Source organism: Alternaria atra (genome assembly GCF_907166805.1).
Source record: "Alternaria atra isolate CS162 genome assembly, contig: 21, whole genome shotgun sequence".
Taxonomy (NCBI): Eukaryota; Fungi; Ascomycota; class Dothideomycetes; order Pleosporales; family Pleosporaceae; genus Alternaria; species Alternaria atra.
This window is the reverse complement of record NW_025091319.1, coordinates 3,791,464-3,806,573: the sequence shown is the minus strand read 5'-3', so window position 1 is coordinate 3,806,573 and position 15,110 is coordinate 3,791,464. Positions and strand designations below refer to the sequence as shown.

Genomic DNA, 15,110 nt, shown 5'->3' with positions numbered 1-15,110 from the left:
TGGTATGAGCCCGATGCGGCTGCGCCTCAAAGAAATGTGGGAAAGGGTCTCTGAAAGGTAGGAACAGGGTAGCCTGCACGCCTAACTGCGCCCGTATACTTCTGGACTATGGATCGTCCGCACGTACGCTAATGCCTGTCTCCTGCACAACAGTAAGCACAGCAGTTTAATATGTAGCTATGGAAAGAACCAATCGGGGTTCGCAAGGCGTTCTGTCAGCATCACCGTAACCGGATGATGTTGGGCGACGGCGCTGTCATTCGTTATGTGTTAGCTATACTTCGATCAGATACATACATGGTCGGAAAGGAACCGAGCATGCGATGAATCCGACGGTTGAAGATCTAATGTAAGTGTACCATGGCCCGAGGGATTGGAGGGAAATGCGATTGTCCAATAATAGTCGCGCGGCACAGCCCCACCGTATGATACAGCCGCCTTGTAGATATCCGGCAAAATAGTATGGCATTCTCATCGTAGATACAGCATTGTGGCTTTCTCTGGAGGCCAGAGCTCAGCCCTGACCCTAATCCAGGGCTGAGAGCTGAACTAATATTAGGTTGATGATTCGCCGAGCCCAAAACTAATGCATGCACTTCCTCTTAGCCCGGAGATGCCGAGCGCATATCAGCTGGAGAAGATAAGCCCTACTCGCTTGTTGATATACAGGTGTGGTGGATCAACCGGTAAGTCTTTCTTTGGAGGTGTAGCGAAGTGCGGGAGGATTCCGAAAACCCCGCGGCTTGACCCCAGAATCTGAAGTCGCACTTGAGTAACAACAGGGAGAGGACAATGTTCCCAAACAATGTGCCGCGCTACGGCCCTTACCGATGTAAATATTGGAAGATGCCTCACTTGTTAGCTGGCAAGGCCACTCTGGGTTCATAGACATGGGTAAGCAGCGTTGCGACGACTCGGGAAGTTCGCGCTCGAACCGTATCTCGGGCTGAGCTCATCTTTGCAGATTGAGGTTCCACGAGGCGTGGTGGCTCATTGGTAGTCCGCAGCTTACCGTTAGGCGCACAATACCTAGGAATGGTAGGAGGACCGAATGGTGTACCGATGCCGATCCTGTCAATGAAGGGACCATCAGCAACGTACGGCAGAATGACGCACCAACAGTGAATACGATGCATAAACCGGGACATGAGGAGGGCACACAAAGAAGCTGTGCGGCTCAACGGACACCAATGCAATAACCCGGGGGTCCGGAAAGGATTCCTCTGTCCGACTCGTCTGGAACCAAAGCAGATGACGCTGAAAGAAGACTGAAGGTTCGAGATTGTAAGGGCGGCAGTATCTGTTAGAGTTAGTATTGAAGGGACTTCCGAATGTGTGCTGGCTGATGTTGATGTTGATCCACTCTGTAAGAGCTTCCGGTTGAGCAAGCACCAGGAACGCTCTTTCTGTCGTACAATCCAGTATACCCAATATGTCTCCACGAACAGTCAGACCCTCAGTTTACCTGGCTTGAATACTCTATGCTGTCAGCCAGACACTTCCTGTGTAGCTCTAGTGGAGCCCTCAAGTATCCGAGCATGGTTCTGAAAGTCGCCGACGACCATGGAGACGGAGACTTGTTGCAAACTCAAGGAAAACTCAATGGGATACTCATTAACAAGTAATATCCACTGATTCTGTATAAAGTGCGCTCCATCGGCACATAGCTATGTGCAGATTAATACAGGACTGTATGATAGAGCATCTGCAGACGGAATGACTTCTCTACCGCAGGAAGACGATATGGGGTAAGCAGTACCACTCGAAGACGCTGTAGTACCACAGAAGAAGCTAATAATGTGACAGGCAAGTATCAGATTGGTTCGAGGAGCGCCCAATCAATAAGACCAGTCGTCAAAAGCTCGCCCGAATGACAGGCGACAGAGTCCTCTTTGCTGGCGTCGATTGGGCTAAGTTTCCTGAAGGCACACAAGCAGGCAGTAAGGTTCGCATGCTGGACTATGCGTGCGGCCCTGGGTTTCTCAGTAAAGTGTGTAGAGCTCGAAAGCAAATGGAATTTCTTTTGCTGACTGCAATTCAGATCTTCGGACCATATGTATCTTCGATCCACGCAGTTGATGCATCCGCCGCCATGATCGAAAAGTACAAAAACAACATGAACGAGTTTGGCCTTGCTTGCGAAAAGGTCGCAGTTATGGTCGGAAACTTACTGTCGGACCCACCTGAACCTTCTCTCCTGGCTAGTGAAGAATATCAGCATTTCGATTTCATCACAGTCGGATCAGCCCTGCATCACTTTCCGTCCGCGGAAAACGCTGTTAGACTCTTGGGTGAGCGGTTGAAGCCTGGCGGGGTCCTGCTCATCCAGGATCTGTATAGCCACGTGAGTAGTGAAGCTGTTCAAGAGTCAGGCCAAGCAAAACATCCGCAACAAAAGGAGGGCGATATAAAGGCGTTGATGGAGAAGGCTGGCTTGGTTGATTTCAAATTCGAGGTTCTACAGGAAAACCTCGAGATTGAGCTGCTGAGCGAGGAGGTGTGCCAAATCCAGTGTTTCATTGCCAGAGCGGCCAGGCCTTTGAGCTAGCCGGGACTGTGCTCGATGATGGGTCTCGTGGTGATAGTTTCGCATATAATTGTTACAGAAAATAAGTTTGTTTGTGAGGAATCACCTGAGATATGTCGAGTGAATAAGTGGCCGAGCCCATCGCACAGCCACAGCTCAGCCACAGTGTCTCCTAAATGAGTCAGGGTCATGACGCACAATTGTCCGCACCATCGAAGCCCAGCCCACGAAAGCCATTTGACCCTTTCACACCCAAACGGACCTACACCCCTACCCACACTGGAGACGCGAAATCACTCGCGATCGACAGTGAAGCCTAGCAGAAGACCCTCGCACACACCTCATTCATAGCAGACGCGTCTGCCCCGCCTTCCTTTAAAGTCGCCGTCTCCCCCACATCAGCATCCGACGCCGGCCCAAGTGAACGGCAACACCCGCGCGACACATCGCGAAATATTCACACCAACCCGCAAAGCGACAGGAATGGATTATATCTGCCCTAGAATCATGGCCTTTTTCTGGTACTCGAATCTCCCTAAGATTGCGAAGTTGGGCGACGTCGTCAGCACTGGTCACCGCGTTTGAACGCGATATTTGAACTCCGGATATCTCTATACACCTGGAGCCTACTGGCGAGAAGGGCAGACATTGAAGAGAGACGCTTGAAGCGGAAACATAGCGACAGCCGCCTTCACAAGTCTTGATTTGTGACAAAGGACGTCCGCGCCATCCGAAACAGCCTTCACATTCACCGTTTACGGCGCGTGCTCAATCATCACGACAGTGCTCGCAGCAGTGGCCGAACAGAAGCTCTTTGGAAGCATACCTGCGCCTCCAAGGGTTTCTCCGGTACCAGCGGTCACATTCCCCGCAAACGAACCGCTCAACCGTGGTTGTCGCACACCCCTGACTTTCCTCGCTGACTACGTACTTCATCTACCGGACGAGACCTTGCACACTTTCGGTCTTATAAAGTCGATTTACGCCTTCCGGCGACATCCTCACCGCAAGGGCAGCACCACACCACACAAGCAGCCACAAAACCCATCACTACCACGCATCACACGACGCCATCATGAGTTGCACAAAGATACCGGCAAGCGTCATCATGCCGCCCCGGGAGCTGAAGCAATACAAGCGATGGCAGTGCTTGCACACCAACGTCAGACCAGCTGAGCAAGGCTACATTCCTACAGCACACGAATACGAAGATTTTCACCAGTGGCTGAAGCGACAAGACTCTGGATACTTCTCAGACATATTCGATGATATCACCGGTCACATCTCACATTGTGGTTCTGAAACAACGTCATCTTCGTTCAACTCACCAGTCGCATCGATATGTCAGCATGCGATGCATCCCGTAGCAGCGGGCCAGCCACAATCACGATGTCCCGTCTGTATTGTTGAGTTGCATGTCAGATACATGAACGTCCTGTCCGAGGCACTTAAAAGTGCTGGTGGTCGCGCTCCCTCTTGTACACTCACCAGCTCTGAACACCAGGACATAGTGTACAGCGCTTGGTGCAAGGGGAAGATTAGTACACTCAAGGAGCTGTCGAGACTAGAGACCATGGCTGAAGAAGAGGCTAGATGGTCCGCGCAGCACCCGGAGACCAGTCACGAAGAGACGCAAACCGCAGCGAAGGCGGTGGAGCTATACTGGTCAGAAACAACTGGTTGCTTGGAAAGGCTACCGCGCTCCAAAAAGCACACTGCTGTAGTCTTCGCTCAAGATACCGACTTTGCGCCCGGACGACCCAACCCTTACTTCCACCGACGATCACCTCGATATGAACCTGGGAAATATACAGTTGCGGAACAAGACGAACCAGAAGAGGACCAAATCTCAGAAGATTCGGAAGACTACTCCCAAGTCAAGATCCATCATGTTGGTGAAACAGAAGAGTCGGTCAACGAAAGTCTGCTTTCCAATGAAGAGGAGTCACGGCCGGTCTTTGACTCAATCGACGAGATCGAAGACGATGACGAGAATAGTGACTGGGAAGACATTGACTCTGGCGACGAAAGCTCTGAATATGGTGATGAATGTGGCGAGGGTGATGGTATATATTTTGAAATCGAGGAAGAGGCGAGCTTTATCGTCTTTGGCGATGACTGAGCTGATTCACAGCGGCCCAATACTCACCCACTACCACATGACCACCACGAGCAGTGCGCCGCATACTATGAAGCGATAATTACGAAGCGTATAAATACCAACGAGAGAAGATGCACGGTGCAGAGACGTGAAGAACGATGTCCAATGAGGACGATATAGGCGAAGGACATAAGCAGGTACCAAATAATGGTTGGCAGATTTCGATTCGCGGTAGGAACGTGAAGAGAAGCAACAGACTTCATAGCACGTATATGAGTGATAGTAAAGGCACTCATCTATCATCAATGACAGTAGTTCGTTATCTTGACACGCGCGCATCCATTTCCATGATTCTTTTCATTTTCGAAAAGTCATTGCTTGCCCCTCTCACAGGTGCCTTCATCTCCGCGACATCGTACCTGCACCATTACCTCTAGGCACCATGGCCGCGTCTTACGTAACATCTGCACTCGATGCTCTCGGCTTTGACGTCCAGGACTGCTGCAACGAACTCGCCTTCTGGGCCCTCAGAGCAGATGACTACCCTGATGCCTACGAAGCATGGAACGCAGCCTTCTGGCATCGCAACACACCTCCCACTGTTCACGACGTTGAGTGGTGCAACGCTCTCGAACTTATTGGTCTAAGCCTGCATATCCACAACCGCTCCGCAGAAGCTGAAACGTACCTCCAAGAAGCGCTTGCGTATAAGGAAAGGACACTTCCACACGGCAACAAAAGAGTGTATGAATCTCTTGTCGGGATTGCGAGAGCGCTGGTCGCTCAGAGCAAATACGTGGACGCAGAGGCGTACTTCCGGCGTGCACTTGATGGCTATAGGCGGCTGTTTCCAGAGGAGAACAGAGAGTTGTTGCAGATTACCAATGAGCTTGCATATAGTCTGGCGTGTCAGGGTACATCTCGCACGGTACGAGAAGCGGAGGCATTGGCGAGAAAGACATTGAAGATAAGAGAGAAAATTTTGGGGAGAATGCAGCAAGAGACGGTAGAAAGTGTGTGGACCTTGGGTTTTGTGGTGGAGAAGGCTGGGAGGAGAGGTGACGCGAGACATCTGTACGAGAGGGTATATAGAGAGGGGGGAAGGTTGTTGGGGCAGGAGCATGTTGATGTTTTGGACTACAGAAGCGATTTGGAGAGACTTGGAAGAGAAAACGATGAGGTGGTACAGTGTTTACTGTTTTGAATTGTACATTGAACTATATATACGCACTGATGTTATGCACGCCTCTGACGTTGCGCGTCTGTGATTTAGAAAGCAGTCTACTGCATCTGCATTACTACGCCTTTTCCTTGCCCTTCCCGTAAGCATCCACCAAAGGTGCTTCAGGCACTTCGACACCCTCAATCTTCCACCTCATATCAGGGTACGAATCACTCAGCACGCTAATATCCACCCTCTTACCCTGTGCCTCGGGTGGCAGCGAGACCTTGGTAGAAGCCTGCAATCTCGAGTGTGCGCCTCCAGATGCATTTGCGCCGCGCCCACCTCGTCCATGACCACCGTTCCTATTAGGGTCAGGCCAATTGACACGCTTCAAAGCGATGATTTCGTCGGTATTGGAGTACGAGATGATGGCGAAAAAGCCTTCAGTCTGCGGCTTGGGGTAGCGTGGAGCAAAGATGCGTATGCCGCCTTGTTGCATTCTAGCTGGGTTCTGGCGTGAGATTCTGAAGTCCAGACCGAGTGCGTTGACGTTGCCTAGATCGAGCTTCAGGATGGGTAGGCGAGATACCGGCTCGATGAAGCGCTTAATACCAGTATGCGGGACACCAGCAAATTTAGCTGAACGCTCAAGCACCGCGGAAGATGTAGTGGTGGTCTCGATCAGTGTCTTCGGACTGGCTTTGGGATGTTCGAGACGTTTTTTCTCCTTGTCAACTTCCACGCCTGGGAAAATTGACAATGGTCCGTCGGTTGGCCAGCGAGCGGACTTGATAGCCTGGAGGATCGAGATCATCATCTCGCATGAAGAGAGATAGCCAAGTTCAGTTAGCACATCAATTGATGCCTGCACGATACGAATGCTCTGATCCAATACACTGTTCAGATCACCGACGTAATCCGATATTGGCAAGTCGATGCGCGAGAAGTGGGCTTGCAGGAGCAGGAACGACTTGACGTGTGGATCCCACATGGGTAGACCAAAGTCGTCTGCAGGGATTGGGAGGGCTTTCGACAGCTCGGCATTGATGAGGTCTTCATTATGACGAACGGGTAACTCATCGTACTCGGTAGCGTGCGAGATCCATGAAAGAGCATCCGAAAAGGTTGCGTTGCGCTTGACATTCTTTACAAGGTAGCGGATTGTCTTATGGCTGAGATAGTAGTAACTCATGATCTTGCCGAGTGGAGTTGGTTCAACTTCGCCTGTTGGCTCTACGACCGCGCAAGACGACTCGTCTAGTTCACTGAGAGAGGTTTCCACCAGTTCGACCATGTAGTCGTTTGCGAGGGATTGTGCAGCTATCGTATTGTGCTCTTCAGCCGAAATCTCAAGCCCATAGAAGGAAGGATTCTTATGTAGACGGCGGAAGAAAAACGTCCAAGTTAGGTAGTCCAATGCGTCTTGCTTTGTAGCAATGGTACCGGCAGAGATTTCAGCACCCAAATGATTGTCGAGCACCTTGTGAAGTGACGATTCGACGGGAAATCCGGTATGCAGGAAGTGCTTGTAGAACTCCTTCTTTGCGTCTTGCGTGAAGATACGTGCGATACCCGAGTCGTCGAACTGAGGACGGCCAGCACGACCCAACATCTGCAGAACATCTGTCAGATCCATGTCTTTGTACCCTTCGGTTTTTGCATCGAAGAACTGTGTGCCTTTTACCACGACGAGATGGGCCGGTAAGTTCACGCCCCAAGCAAGTGTACTGGTCGCGACGAGAATTTGAATCTTGTTGTTTGCAAAGAGCTCTTCAGAGAGTGATCGATCGGTCTCGACAAGACCAGCGTGATGCAGGCCAATGCCAAAGCTCAGTGCCTCACGTAGCGAATCGTCTTTGACCCGATCGAGATTGACGGCCAGGTCGTCTTCAGACATGCGCAGGAAGCGCCTTGGATTATCTTCCATACCACAGAAGTTGATGAGATCGCGAGCTGTTAGACGAGTCTGGCGACGCGAAGCTACGAAGACGATAACTGGCTTCTCTGGCGAGTGGGCTTTGATTGCAAGGAACGTCGGCCGGTTCATCGACTGCATAAGCGGACAAAAGCCCCGCTGCTCTGGGAAGCCGTCGATGAAGATCTCCAACGGTACTGGGCGAACAGAATGCCGGAAGTTGAACAAGCCCTCTTTGACACCCAGCCAATTTCCAAGGTCCGATGCGTTGGCGCAGGCTGTTGACATGCCAAGCAGGCGAATAGAGCCATCTTTCTTCTGCGATGCGATATAGTTCATACGTGAGACGATGATTTCCAGAATTGGACCACGGTCTCCACCCAACAAATGAATCTCGTCAATAATGACCAAGCTGACTTGGCGAACATAACCGCGAGTTTGCCAACTACGACTGATACCGTCCCACTTCTCTGGAGTCGTGATGATGATATCAGCATCACGAATAGTGCGTGTGTCTGGAGTGTTGTCACCAGTCAGTTCAACAAGCTTGAGCCCCATCGGACCAGCAAGTCGCTTGCCCCAATCTTGTACACGCTCGCGGACAAGTGCCTTCATAGGCGCAATGTACACAACCTTTGAGCCTGGCTTCTCGCGGAATGCCCACCACATTGCAAGCTCAGCTGCAACGGTCTTGCCACTACCTGTCGGCGATCCAAGTAGAACATTAGCGGGTGTATGATATAGGCAGTGGAAGATCTGCGATTGCATAGGGTTGAAATATTGAAAGCGTTGCGCGTAGACTTCCTCCAGCAAAGGGTTTTTCAGTGCAGCGATGGGTAGAGGCTGGAGATTCAGTAGATCTGTGTAAACGCTCTCGGTGTCCGGTCGGATAAGATGCTGGAAAGATATGGGATGAACCGTCTCTGCGCCCAGCCAACGATCAGACAAGGCGCGAACGTATACCTGCGTCGGCAAAGGATCAGACAGCGGGATCGTGAAGTTGAGTTCGTGATCATCGTACAACTTCCTCCGCGAGAGGATGAAGAACTCGTGGTGATAGATCTCAGATGTCTCGGAGTTCTCTACCCAAATCCAGAACGACTCGGAAGTACCATGGTGGCGATCATTCCAGACGAAATCGGGTGTGAGAAACAGCTGTATTCGTAGTACATCTCTGTTGAGCGGAGCGATCTCAGATTCAATGCTCAAGGTCGGGAAGTTGTTCATGAGCTTCGAGATCACGCCGCCCATCTTCTTATTATGGACCATGTCTCCTATCTCCGTTGAATCCATGTCGCGCAGAGTCTGTATTGAAGGATACTTGTGGTCGAGCGCACGCAAGACCGGCTGTGGGAGGTCATACTGATGCAATGGATGCTGAAAAGACCAGCATCGGTGTTCAATAGACTGACAAAGGCTGAGAAGTACGCGACACTGGTAACCCCAACGCCGATTAAGCGCAATCATGAAAAGCGCACGCGCAATACGCGCGGCATTCTGGGTTACGTAGTTTGTGTCTGAAATGAGTGTGAAGTCTTCTAGTCGTGCTCGTGAGATGTGAGCTTGAAGGAGGTAATTTGTCTTTCCGTGCGATGTGGCATATCCATCCTTGACTTGTGTGATGACATGTCCTTCTTCTTTAAGCGCTGACAGCTCCTTCTCCTCGGATTCGCGTGATTGCACCTGGTCAAACTCGCCACTCATGCTGACCATAGCCAAAGCATCCGCGTCCGTACTACGAGGCCGCATCATAGTGTTGAAGATTTCTATACTCGATTGCTGAACGTAATACTGACTCGCGATTCGTCCGACATCCTTCGCTCGAAGATCTTCAGTGGTCTCGTTGAAGATTATCATCTGGCTCCTCTGTAGGATTCGTGCGGCGTCGATAATAAGCTTCCGGCGTCTTCCCACGAGCTGTGGGTCGTCGCGGATCTCCGACCATTCAATGCCATACATCAGCGGGCTTTTCTGCATCCGTACGAACAGGTACGAGTAACCAAGCCACGTGACAGCTTCGGACACGGTCGTTACTGTACCCAATGAGATTTCAGCATTGAGGTTATCTATCAATTTTGCGGAAAATCTTGACTCAATAGGCTGTTGCTCAGTCACAGCGCGCATATAGTGATCAAGCCTATCGTGCGTGGTACAGATAAAGCCGATACCAGTGTCCTGGAACTGAGGTCGACCAGCACGACCAAAAATTTGCAAAACGTCCAAAATACCAAGGTCGGTGAATTTACCTTCCTGGGCGTTGTAGACTTGGGTACCCTTAATGAGGACCGCTGCAGCGGGCAAGTTGACACCCCAAGCAAGCGTCGCTGTACAGCAGAGCACCTTCAACACGCCCTCGGAAAAGAGACGCTCGATCAAGTTTCTGTCAGAACGAGGCATACCGGCGTGGTGAGTACCCATGCCTTTTCCAAGTAGCTCGCGTAGTTCTCGACCTTTTGACTGTTTCATGTCGCGCACAGCATTCTCATACCGGGGATGATCTTGCGGGTCGAATAGATCGGTGCACTGTTCCTCCATAGCCATGTCATACAACCGCCTAGCAGTCTTGACTGTATCTTTCCTTGAATGCACGAACACCATTATTTGATGACCCAGCTTGAGCATTTCCACAACCTTGTCGAAAGCCACTTTTTCCACATTTTCGCGTGACTTTGCAGAACCCGGCTTCCCCTTTGCGCCAATGAAGTGCTGCTCCAGGGGTACAGGACGGAATGAAGCGTCAAAGTAGAAAAGGCCGGCCATCTTATTCACTCGAAGAAAGTCAGCCACGTCGACGTAGTTCGGAAGTGTCGCTGAGAGACCGACGATCCGGATGAGTGACTGTGTACTCTCGACTTGTCGTTGGGTGCGGGCCACTAAACTTTCCAGAACAGCTCCACGCTCATCGTGCAGCATGTGAACCTCGTCGATGATGAGCAGTCGTACTTTCTGTACCAGTTCGGTATCTCCTGTGCTTTTCCTTGTCACCACATCCCACTTTTCTGGTGTAGTGACTATGATTTGCGTATCCAAGATCTCAGCCTTGGTAAGATGCATATCACCAGTGAGTTCGCGAGCCTTGATACCCAACCACGCTAGGCGCTTTCCAAGCTTCTCAGTAACCTCAGCAGCGAGCGCCTTCATGGGTGCGACATAGATAATCTTGAAGTCCTCCGTCATGACAGTAAAGTCGGTGGCTTCCGGCTCGTCGATTGGATTCGGCACAACGTTCTTGGCCACGGTGTTGAGGATTGTGAGCATGGCAGCATCTGTTTTACCAGCACCCGTAGGTGCGCAGATCAGCATGTTCTCACTAGTTTTGTATGCAACTGGGTATACAAGACTCTGCATCCGGTTGAGTGACTTGTAGCCTTTAAAGGTACGCTGACAAAGACCGTCCAGTTCTTGGATCTCTAGCAGCCTTCGACCTACGCCAACAGTACCTACAGCTACTGCAGGGATCTCATATTCTTCGTAGAGGTTGTTATCGCGGTGTACAGTGTCCGGAGGTAGCGCGTACTTCTTGCCATAAGCTGAAAGCTTGTTACCGGCTTCGTGAGTCCGATACACGTGAGGATATTGGGGACCTGTTCGGTCCATAGCAGGCGCTAAAGTAGCTGTCTTGTGTTCCCAGTCTGCGCGGCGCAACGCTTCTTCGCGTTCGGCTCGAGTCTGCAAACGACCCATGACACCACTGCCCTGAGCTGGAGTGGGTTCATGTAGGGATCTCATTATGTCCTTTCGATGTGATATAAGGTCCGCCACCAGATCCAGCTCCCCATATCCCACAATGTCCGCGAGCATCATTTGCAACTCTTCGTCTAAGCGTAGTCAGTATATCAAGTATATTGGTCGTTGGTACGAAGCCTTACCGTTGCTGTCACTGGACAAGATCGCTGTAATCTGCTCCTTCAACGCTCCAGAATCCAGACCAGAACTGCTTCGAGCTACTTCAGAACATTTCTCTGCTAGCCATTGCTGGCTATAAACCTCTCCTGTAGCTTGCCCGTCCAGGAATTGGTCCAGGTGGTCACTGCTGTACTCTTCCTCGTACTCATCACTGATGACATCCCAGATATCTTCACCGCTGGCAGTTCCAGAGAAGTCGTCGTCGTTGAGTTCAAGATCATCTCCGTATGCTGGCGCCTTTTCAGCATCAGCAGGGAGATTGAGTTCGGCAATGGCTTTGCGCATAGCATCGAGTTGCTCGAGCCATTGCACCTGGGCGTCCTCGATGGCGGGCGACATGATTGCGACTTGTTTAGAGGTTGTCGTCGATGTGACAGAGGTCAGCCTGTTTGACCGCTCTTCAGGAAAGAGGGCGTGGTTTGCCTCTTCGTCAGGCTTGGCAGAATCGATGATGGATGACTGGGCTGCATTCGGCTGGACTTGCCCCGCCCCCACGCATTAGCGCTATGACATAATCAGGAGCGCCGCGCCTTGCTGGCGGGACCGACGCATGATGCGCTATCACGGGCCGGTCGCAGGCACCTCTTTCGAGATCAGATAGTCGCAAGGCCCACACTTACTACACTCTCTTTTGTCGCCTATCTGTACCAGCACCTTTACCTACAATCTCATACAACAAACCGCTAACATGAAGGTCGTCTATATCGGTGTAAGCACCCACCCACCCACTCACTCACTCACCGCCTTCAAGAAACCGTCTAAAGTCGCTAACAATGCATTTAGGTCTGGAAGAATGAGACGAAACCTAGCGTTGAGTTGACATGTGAGCGCGAGCTCAGCTCCTACAGCCGCTTCACACGAGGAAGCATCAGCGAGTTCGTACGTGACGAGGCCCAGCACATAACCTAGGACGATAGCAGCATGGGAACGACAGTCAAGCTGATGGGACGCGTAGATGTCTTTCTTCGCGGGCCAAGTTGCCGAGCGAACAAGACCAGGTCAGAGACAAGATGTGGAAGAGAAAGGTACGACACATGACATCCCTACGTGCTCCCTGTCTAACAGCGCTGTCAGACTACATCTTTCACGCCTACAGCCGCTCAGAAGGCGTTTGCGGCATCATAATTACCGATTTCGAATACCCCAAGCTTGTCGCGCATCAGCTCCTCTCCAAAGTTCTCGACGAATTCGTATCCAAATACCCAAAATCCGCCTATACCTCCGCTACGAAGGAGAGCCCACAAATGTCTTTTCCCGAGCTGAAGGACTACATACAAAAGTACCAGGACCCACAACAGGCAGACAGTATCATGAAGATTCAGAAGGAGTTGGATGAGACCAAGATTGTGCTGCACAAGACTATCGAGAGTGTGTTGGAGCGTGGAGAGAAGATTGACAACTTGGTTCAGAAGAGTGACGGGTTGAGCGCTCAGAGTAAGATGTTCTACACACAGGTATGTCAAGAATACCGTAAAGCGACGCGGTTGGAAACTAACACCGGTTTCAGGCCAAAAAGCAGAACTCGTGCTGCATCGTTATGTAAATACTAGGTTCGCTTTGCTGGCTTCTTGACCTTATCGGGGCGTTCACAACTGGACTTCGTAGTCGAGACAAGTAATCTTGCATACCATTTACACTCTATACGAACAATACATTTCGTACTTCTAAGTACACATCTATGCTAATGGCACCTATACCTAGCGCTCACCTACTTCGTCAGGCCGACAACTCCCTGTTCCAGTGACCTCCTCCAGTGTCACGGGACCAGGTTGTTGTTCTTGCCCAACAATGTCAATGACCACATCATTATCATCCTTTTCTCGAACCATGGCATCTGGCAATTCGCGCTCTTCGTCAGACTCGGGATCAGATGCTAGAGAGCCTTGCTCGAAAAAGGCTTCAACATCTTCTCCTGCGACTAGCTGGCCATCGGAGCTCGTCTCTGCCTCAGAGCCTTCATCTATGATATCGCCAATCTGTCGAGCATAGGCTTCCAGACTTGTTCCCAAAAGTGTTTCAACCCTGTCCCAGTTGTCAAATTCGCCGTCCGGCTTGTCAAGGAAAGATGGGCCTCTCCAGACAACGAAGATGTCAGTTGTGGTAAGCAGTATGTTGATCCAGGGCACTTTCCGATCCTCCTCCATTTTACTAAACCACTCTTCAATACCCTTGATGAGATTGTCCTTGGAATCGTCGTCGGTGAGTTCGCGGTAAGTGACGTCCGGTTGAGAGGGTTCTTTGTCGCATAGTAAGGTGCGGCATTGCCATACATTGTATTCCCAGCTATTTTTAAACGAAGTCTCAGCCCAACCATCATCTTTAGGACAACGGTATGGGGAGTCAGGATCGTAGCAGGGGTAGTTCCGAGCGTAAAGGCCGCTTGAACGATGTCGAGTATCCTTCGTTGTGTCTGGCGAGTACGAGAGGCGCTCCTTTACTCCCTTGTGTGTCCGTGTCCGAGGGAAGATTTGGTCAGCTGCTGCTAAGCGTGCAGGAAACTGGACGCCCTTTGCATACCCTTCCACAGCTGTCTGCGCTATACGAGCGCGCGAACTCGGTGTCCACAGTGGGATTCGCAGCCTCCCATGAAGCTTCCAAACGCGCGATATCCTCCAGGTCATCGACGTTGTTGACTAAATCGGTTTTCCGCTTGTAGTATGCCCGCTTTCCGACTTGGAAGTTCTCACTAGTAGCATCCAGAGGCAAGATACGCCAGGGGCCGCCAGATTCCATCCACTTCTCCCATAGCTCACCTAGAAGCTTGAGATGGATCTGCAAAGTGCACATAGGACACCAAGCGATCGTATCGCGCTCCTTGCCCTCTTCGTCCGACTCATCCTCCCGCTGATCTTGAGCTTCTAAACGGGGATCCCGAGGGTGTAGTGGGTGTCCGCAACGCTCTGCCAGTACAAAACCCGCAAACGACGCTTTTGGCGACTTTTCCTCTGCATCTGGAGCTCCATCAAGTTTAGCGCGCTGTTTTGCGCGCCACTCTTGGAAGTCCATGTATTCGAATGCGGTTGGAAGGAGGAGGTAGTCATCGTCTAGTTTGGCGACGTTGAGGACGGTCTTACGTCAGTGTTTGTAGAGTGAGAGCTCATATGACAGGAAGAGCGCAGAGGCTTTAGGTTCGATCTTTTGGGACAGTGTCACCATGAGCTTCGGCCGCACGACCAAGGTAGATGTAGGCTTGGTTCTTGAAAAACGGCTGGGTGACAGAAAGTTGAAGTCGAGAGCGAAAAGCTGGTACCAAGAGTTGAGGATGCTGTAGCGACGAACGTATCTCTTTTGGTGCTTCGTAATGTTGGTATTGAAGAACATGGGAACTGCAGCGTTCAGGTCAGGTGCAAGGGTCCATGGGTTTTCGGTTCGCTTCCACAATGGCGTTTTTCTTACATTTAAGTCACATTCACTTTGGCTTACGTCACGTTCTTGAACGATATAAATGGCGAACAGGCACCTTTTGCATGAAATCCTCTTCGTGTCTTCCATAGAC

The 15,110-nt window shown here is 51.0% G+C and overlaps 6 protein-coding genes across 6 annotated transcripts; 4 read left to right on the top strand and 2 right to left on the bottom strand.

Moving 5' to 3' along the window:
* Nucleotides 1–1,716: 1,716 nt before the first annotated feature.
* ALTATR162_LOCUS1690 (uncharacterized protein) lies at nucleotides 1,717–2,548 on the top strand (the record flags this gene model as incomplete). The annotated part of the gene is made up of 3 exons (XM_043309288.1): nucleotides 1,717–1,748; nucleotides 1,807–1,990; nucleotides 2,042–2,548. 3 exons carry the CDS (start codon nucleotides 1,717–1,719, stop codon nucleotides 2,546–2,548), a joined length of 723 nt encoding a protein of 240 aa, XP_043165223.1.
* A 1,054-nt stretch (nucleotides 2,549–3,602) lies between these two features.
* Nucleotides 3,603–4,649, top strand: ALTATR162_LOCUS1689 (uncharacterized protein; the record flags this gene model as incomplete). Its single annotated transcript, XM_043309287.1, has 1 exon — nucleotides 3,603–4,649. One exon carries the CDS (start codon nucleotides 3,603–3,605, stop codon nucleotides 4,647–4,649), a length of 1,047 nt encoding a protein of 348 aa, XP_043165222.1.
* Nucleotides 4,650–5,070: 421 nt separating this feature from the next.
* Nucleotides 5,071–5,832, top strand: ALTATR162_LOCUS1688 (uncharacterized protein; the record flags this gene model as incomplete). Its single annotated transcript, XM_043309286.1, has 1 exon — nucleotides 5,071–5,832. One exon carries the CDS (start codon nucleotides 5,071–5,073, stop codon nucleotides 5,830–5,832), a length of 762 nt encoding a protein of 253 aa, XP_043165221.1.
* Nucleotides 5,833–5,926: 94 nt separating this feature from the next.
* ALTATR162_LOCUS1687 (uncharacterized protein) lies at nucleotides 5,927–11,953 on the bottom strand (the record flags this gene model as incomplete). Its single annotated transcript, XM_043309285.1, has 2 exons — nucleotides 5,927–11,526; nucleotides 11,578–11,953. 2 exons carry the CDS (start codon nucleotides 11,951–11,953, stop codon nucleotides 5,927–5,929), a joined length of 5,976 nt encoding a protein of 1,991 aa, XP_043165220.1.
* Nucleotides 11,954–12,302: 349 nt separating this feature from the next.
* ALTATR162_LOCUS1686 (uncharacterized protein) lies at nucleotides 12,303–13,157 on the top strand (the record flags this gene model as incomplete). The annotated part of the gene is made up of 5 exons (XM_043309284.1): nucleotides 12,303–12,323; nucleotides 12,398–12,493; nucleotides 12,570–12,639; nucleotides 12,689–13,068; nucleotides 13,122–13,157. 5 exons carry the CDS (start codon nucleotides 12,303–12,305, stop codon nucleotides 13,155–13,157), a joined length of 603 nt encoding a protein of 200 aa, XP_043165219.1.
* A 154-nt stretch (nucleotides 13,158–13,311) lies between these two features.
* Nucleotides 13,312–14,620, bottom strand: ALTATR162_LOCUS1685 (uncharacterized protein; the record flags this gene model as incomplete). Its single annotated transcript, XM_043309283.1, has 2 exons — nucleotides 13,312–14,055; nucleotides 14,132–14,620. 2 exons carry the CDS (start codon nucleotides 14,618–14,620, stop codon nucleotides 13,312–13,314), a joined length of 1,233 nt encoding a protein of 410 aa, XP_043165218.1.
* Between the last annotated feature and the right edge of the window lie 490 nt (nucleotides 14,621–15,110).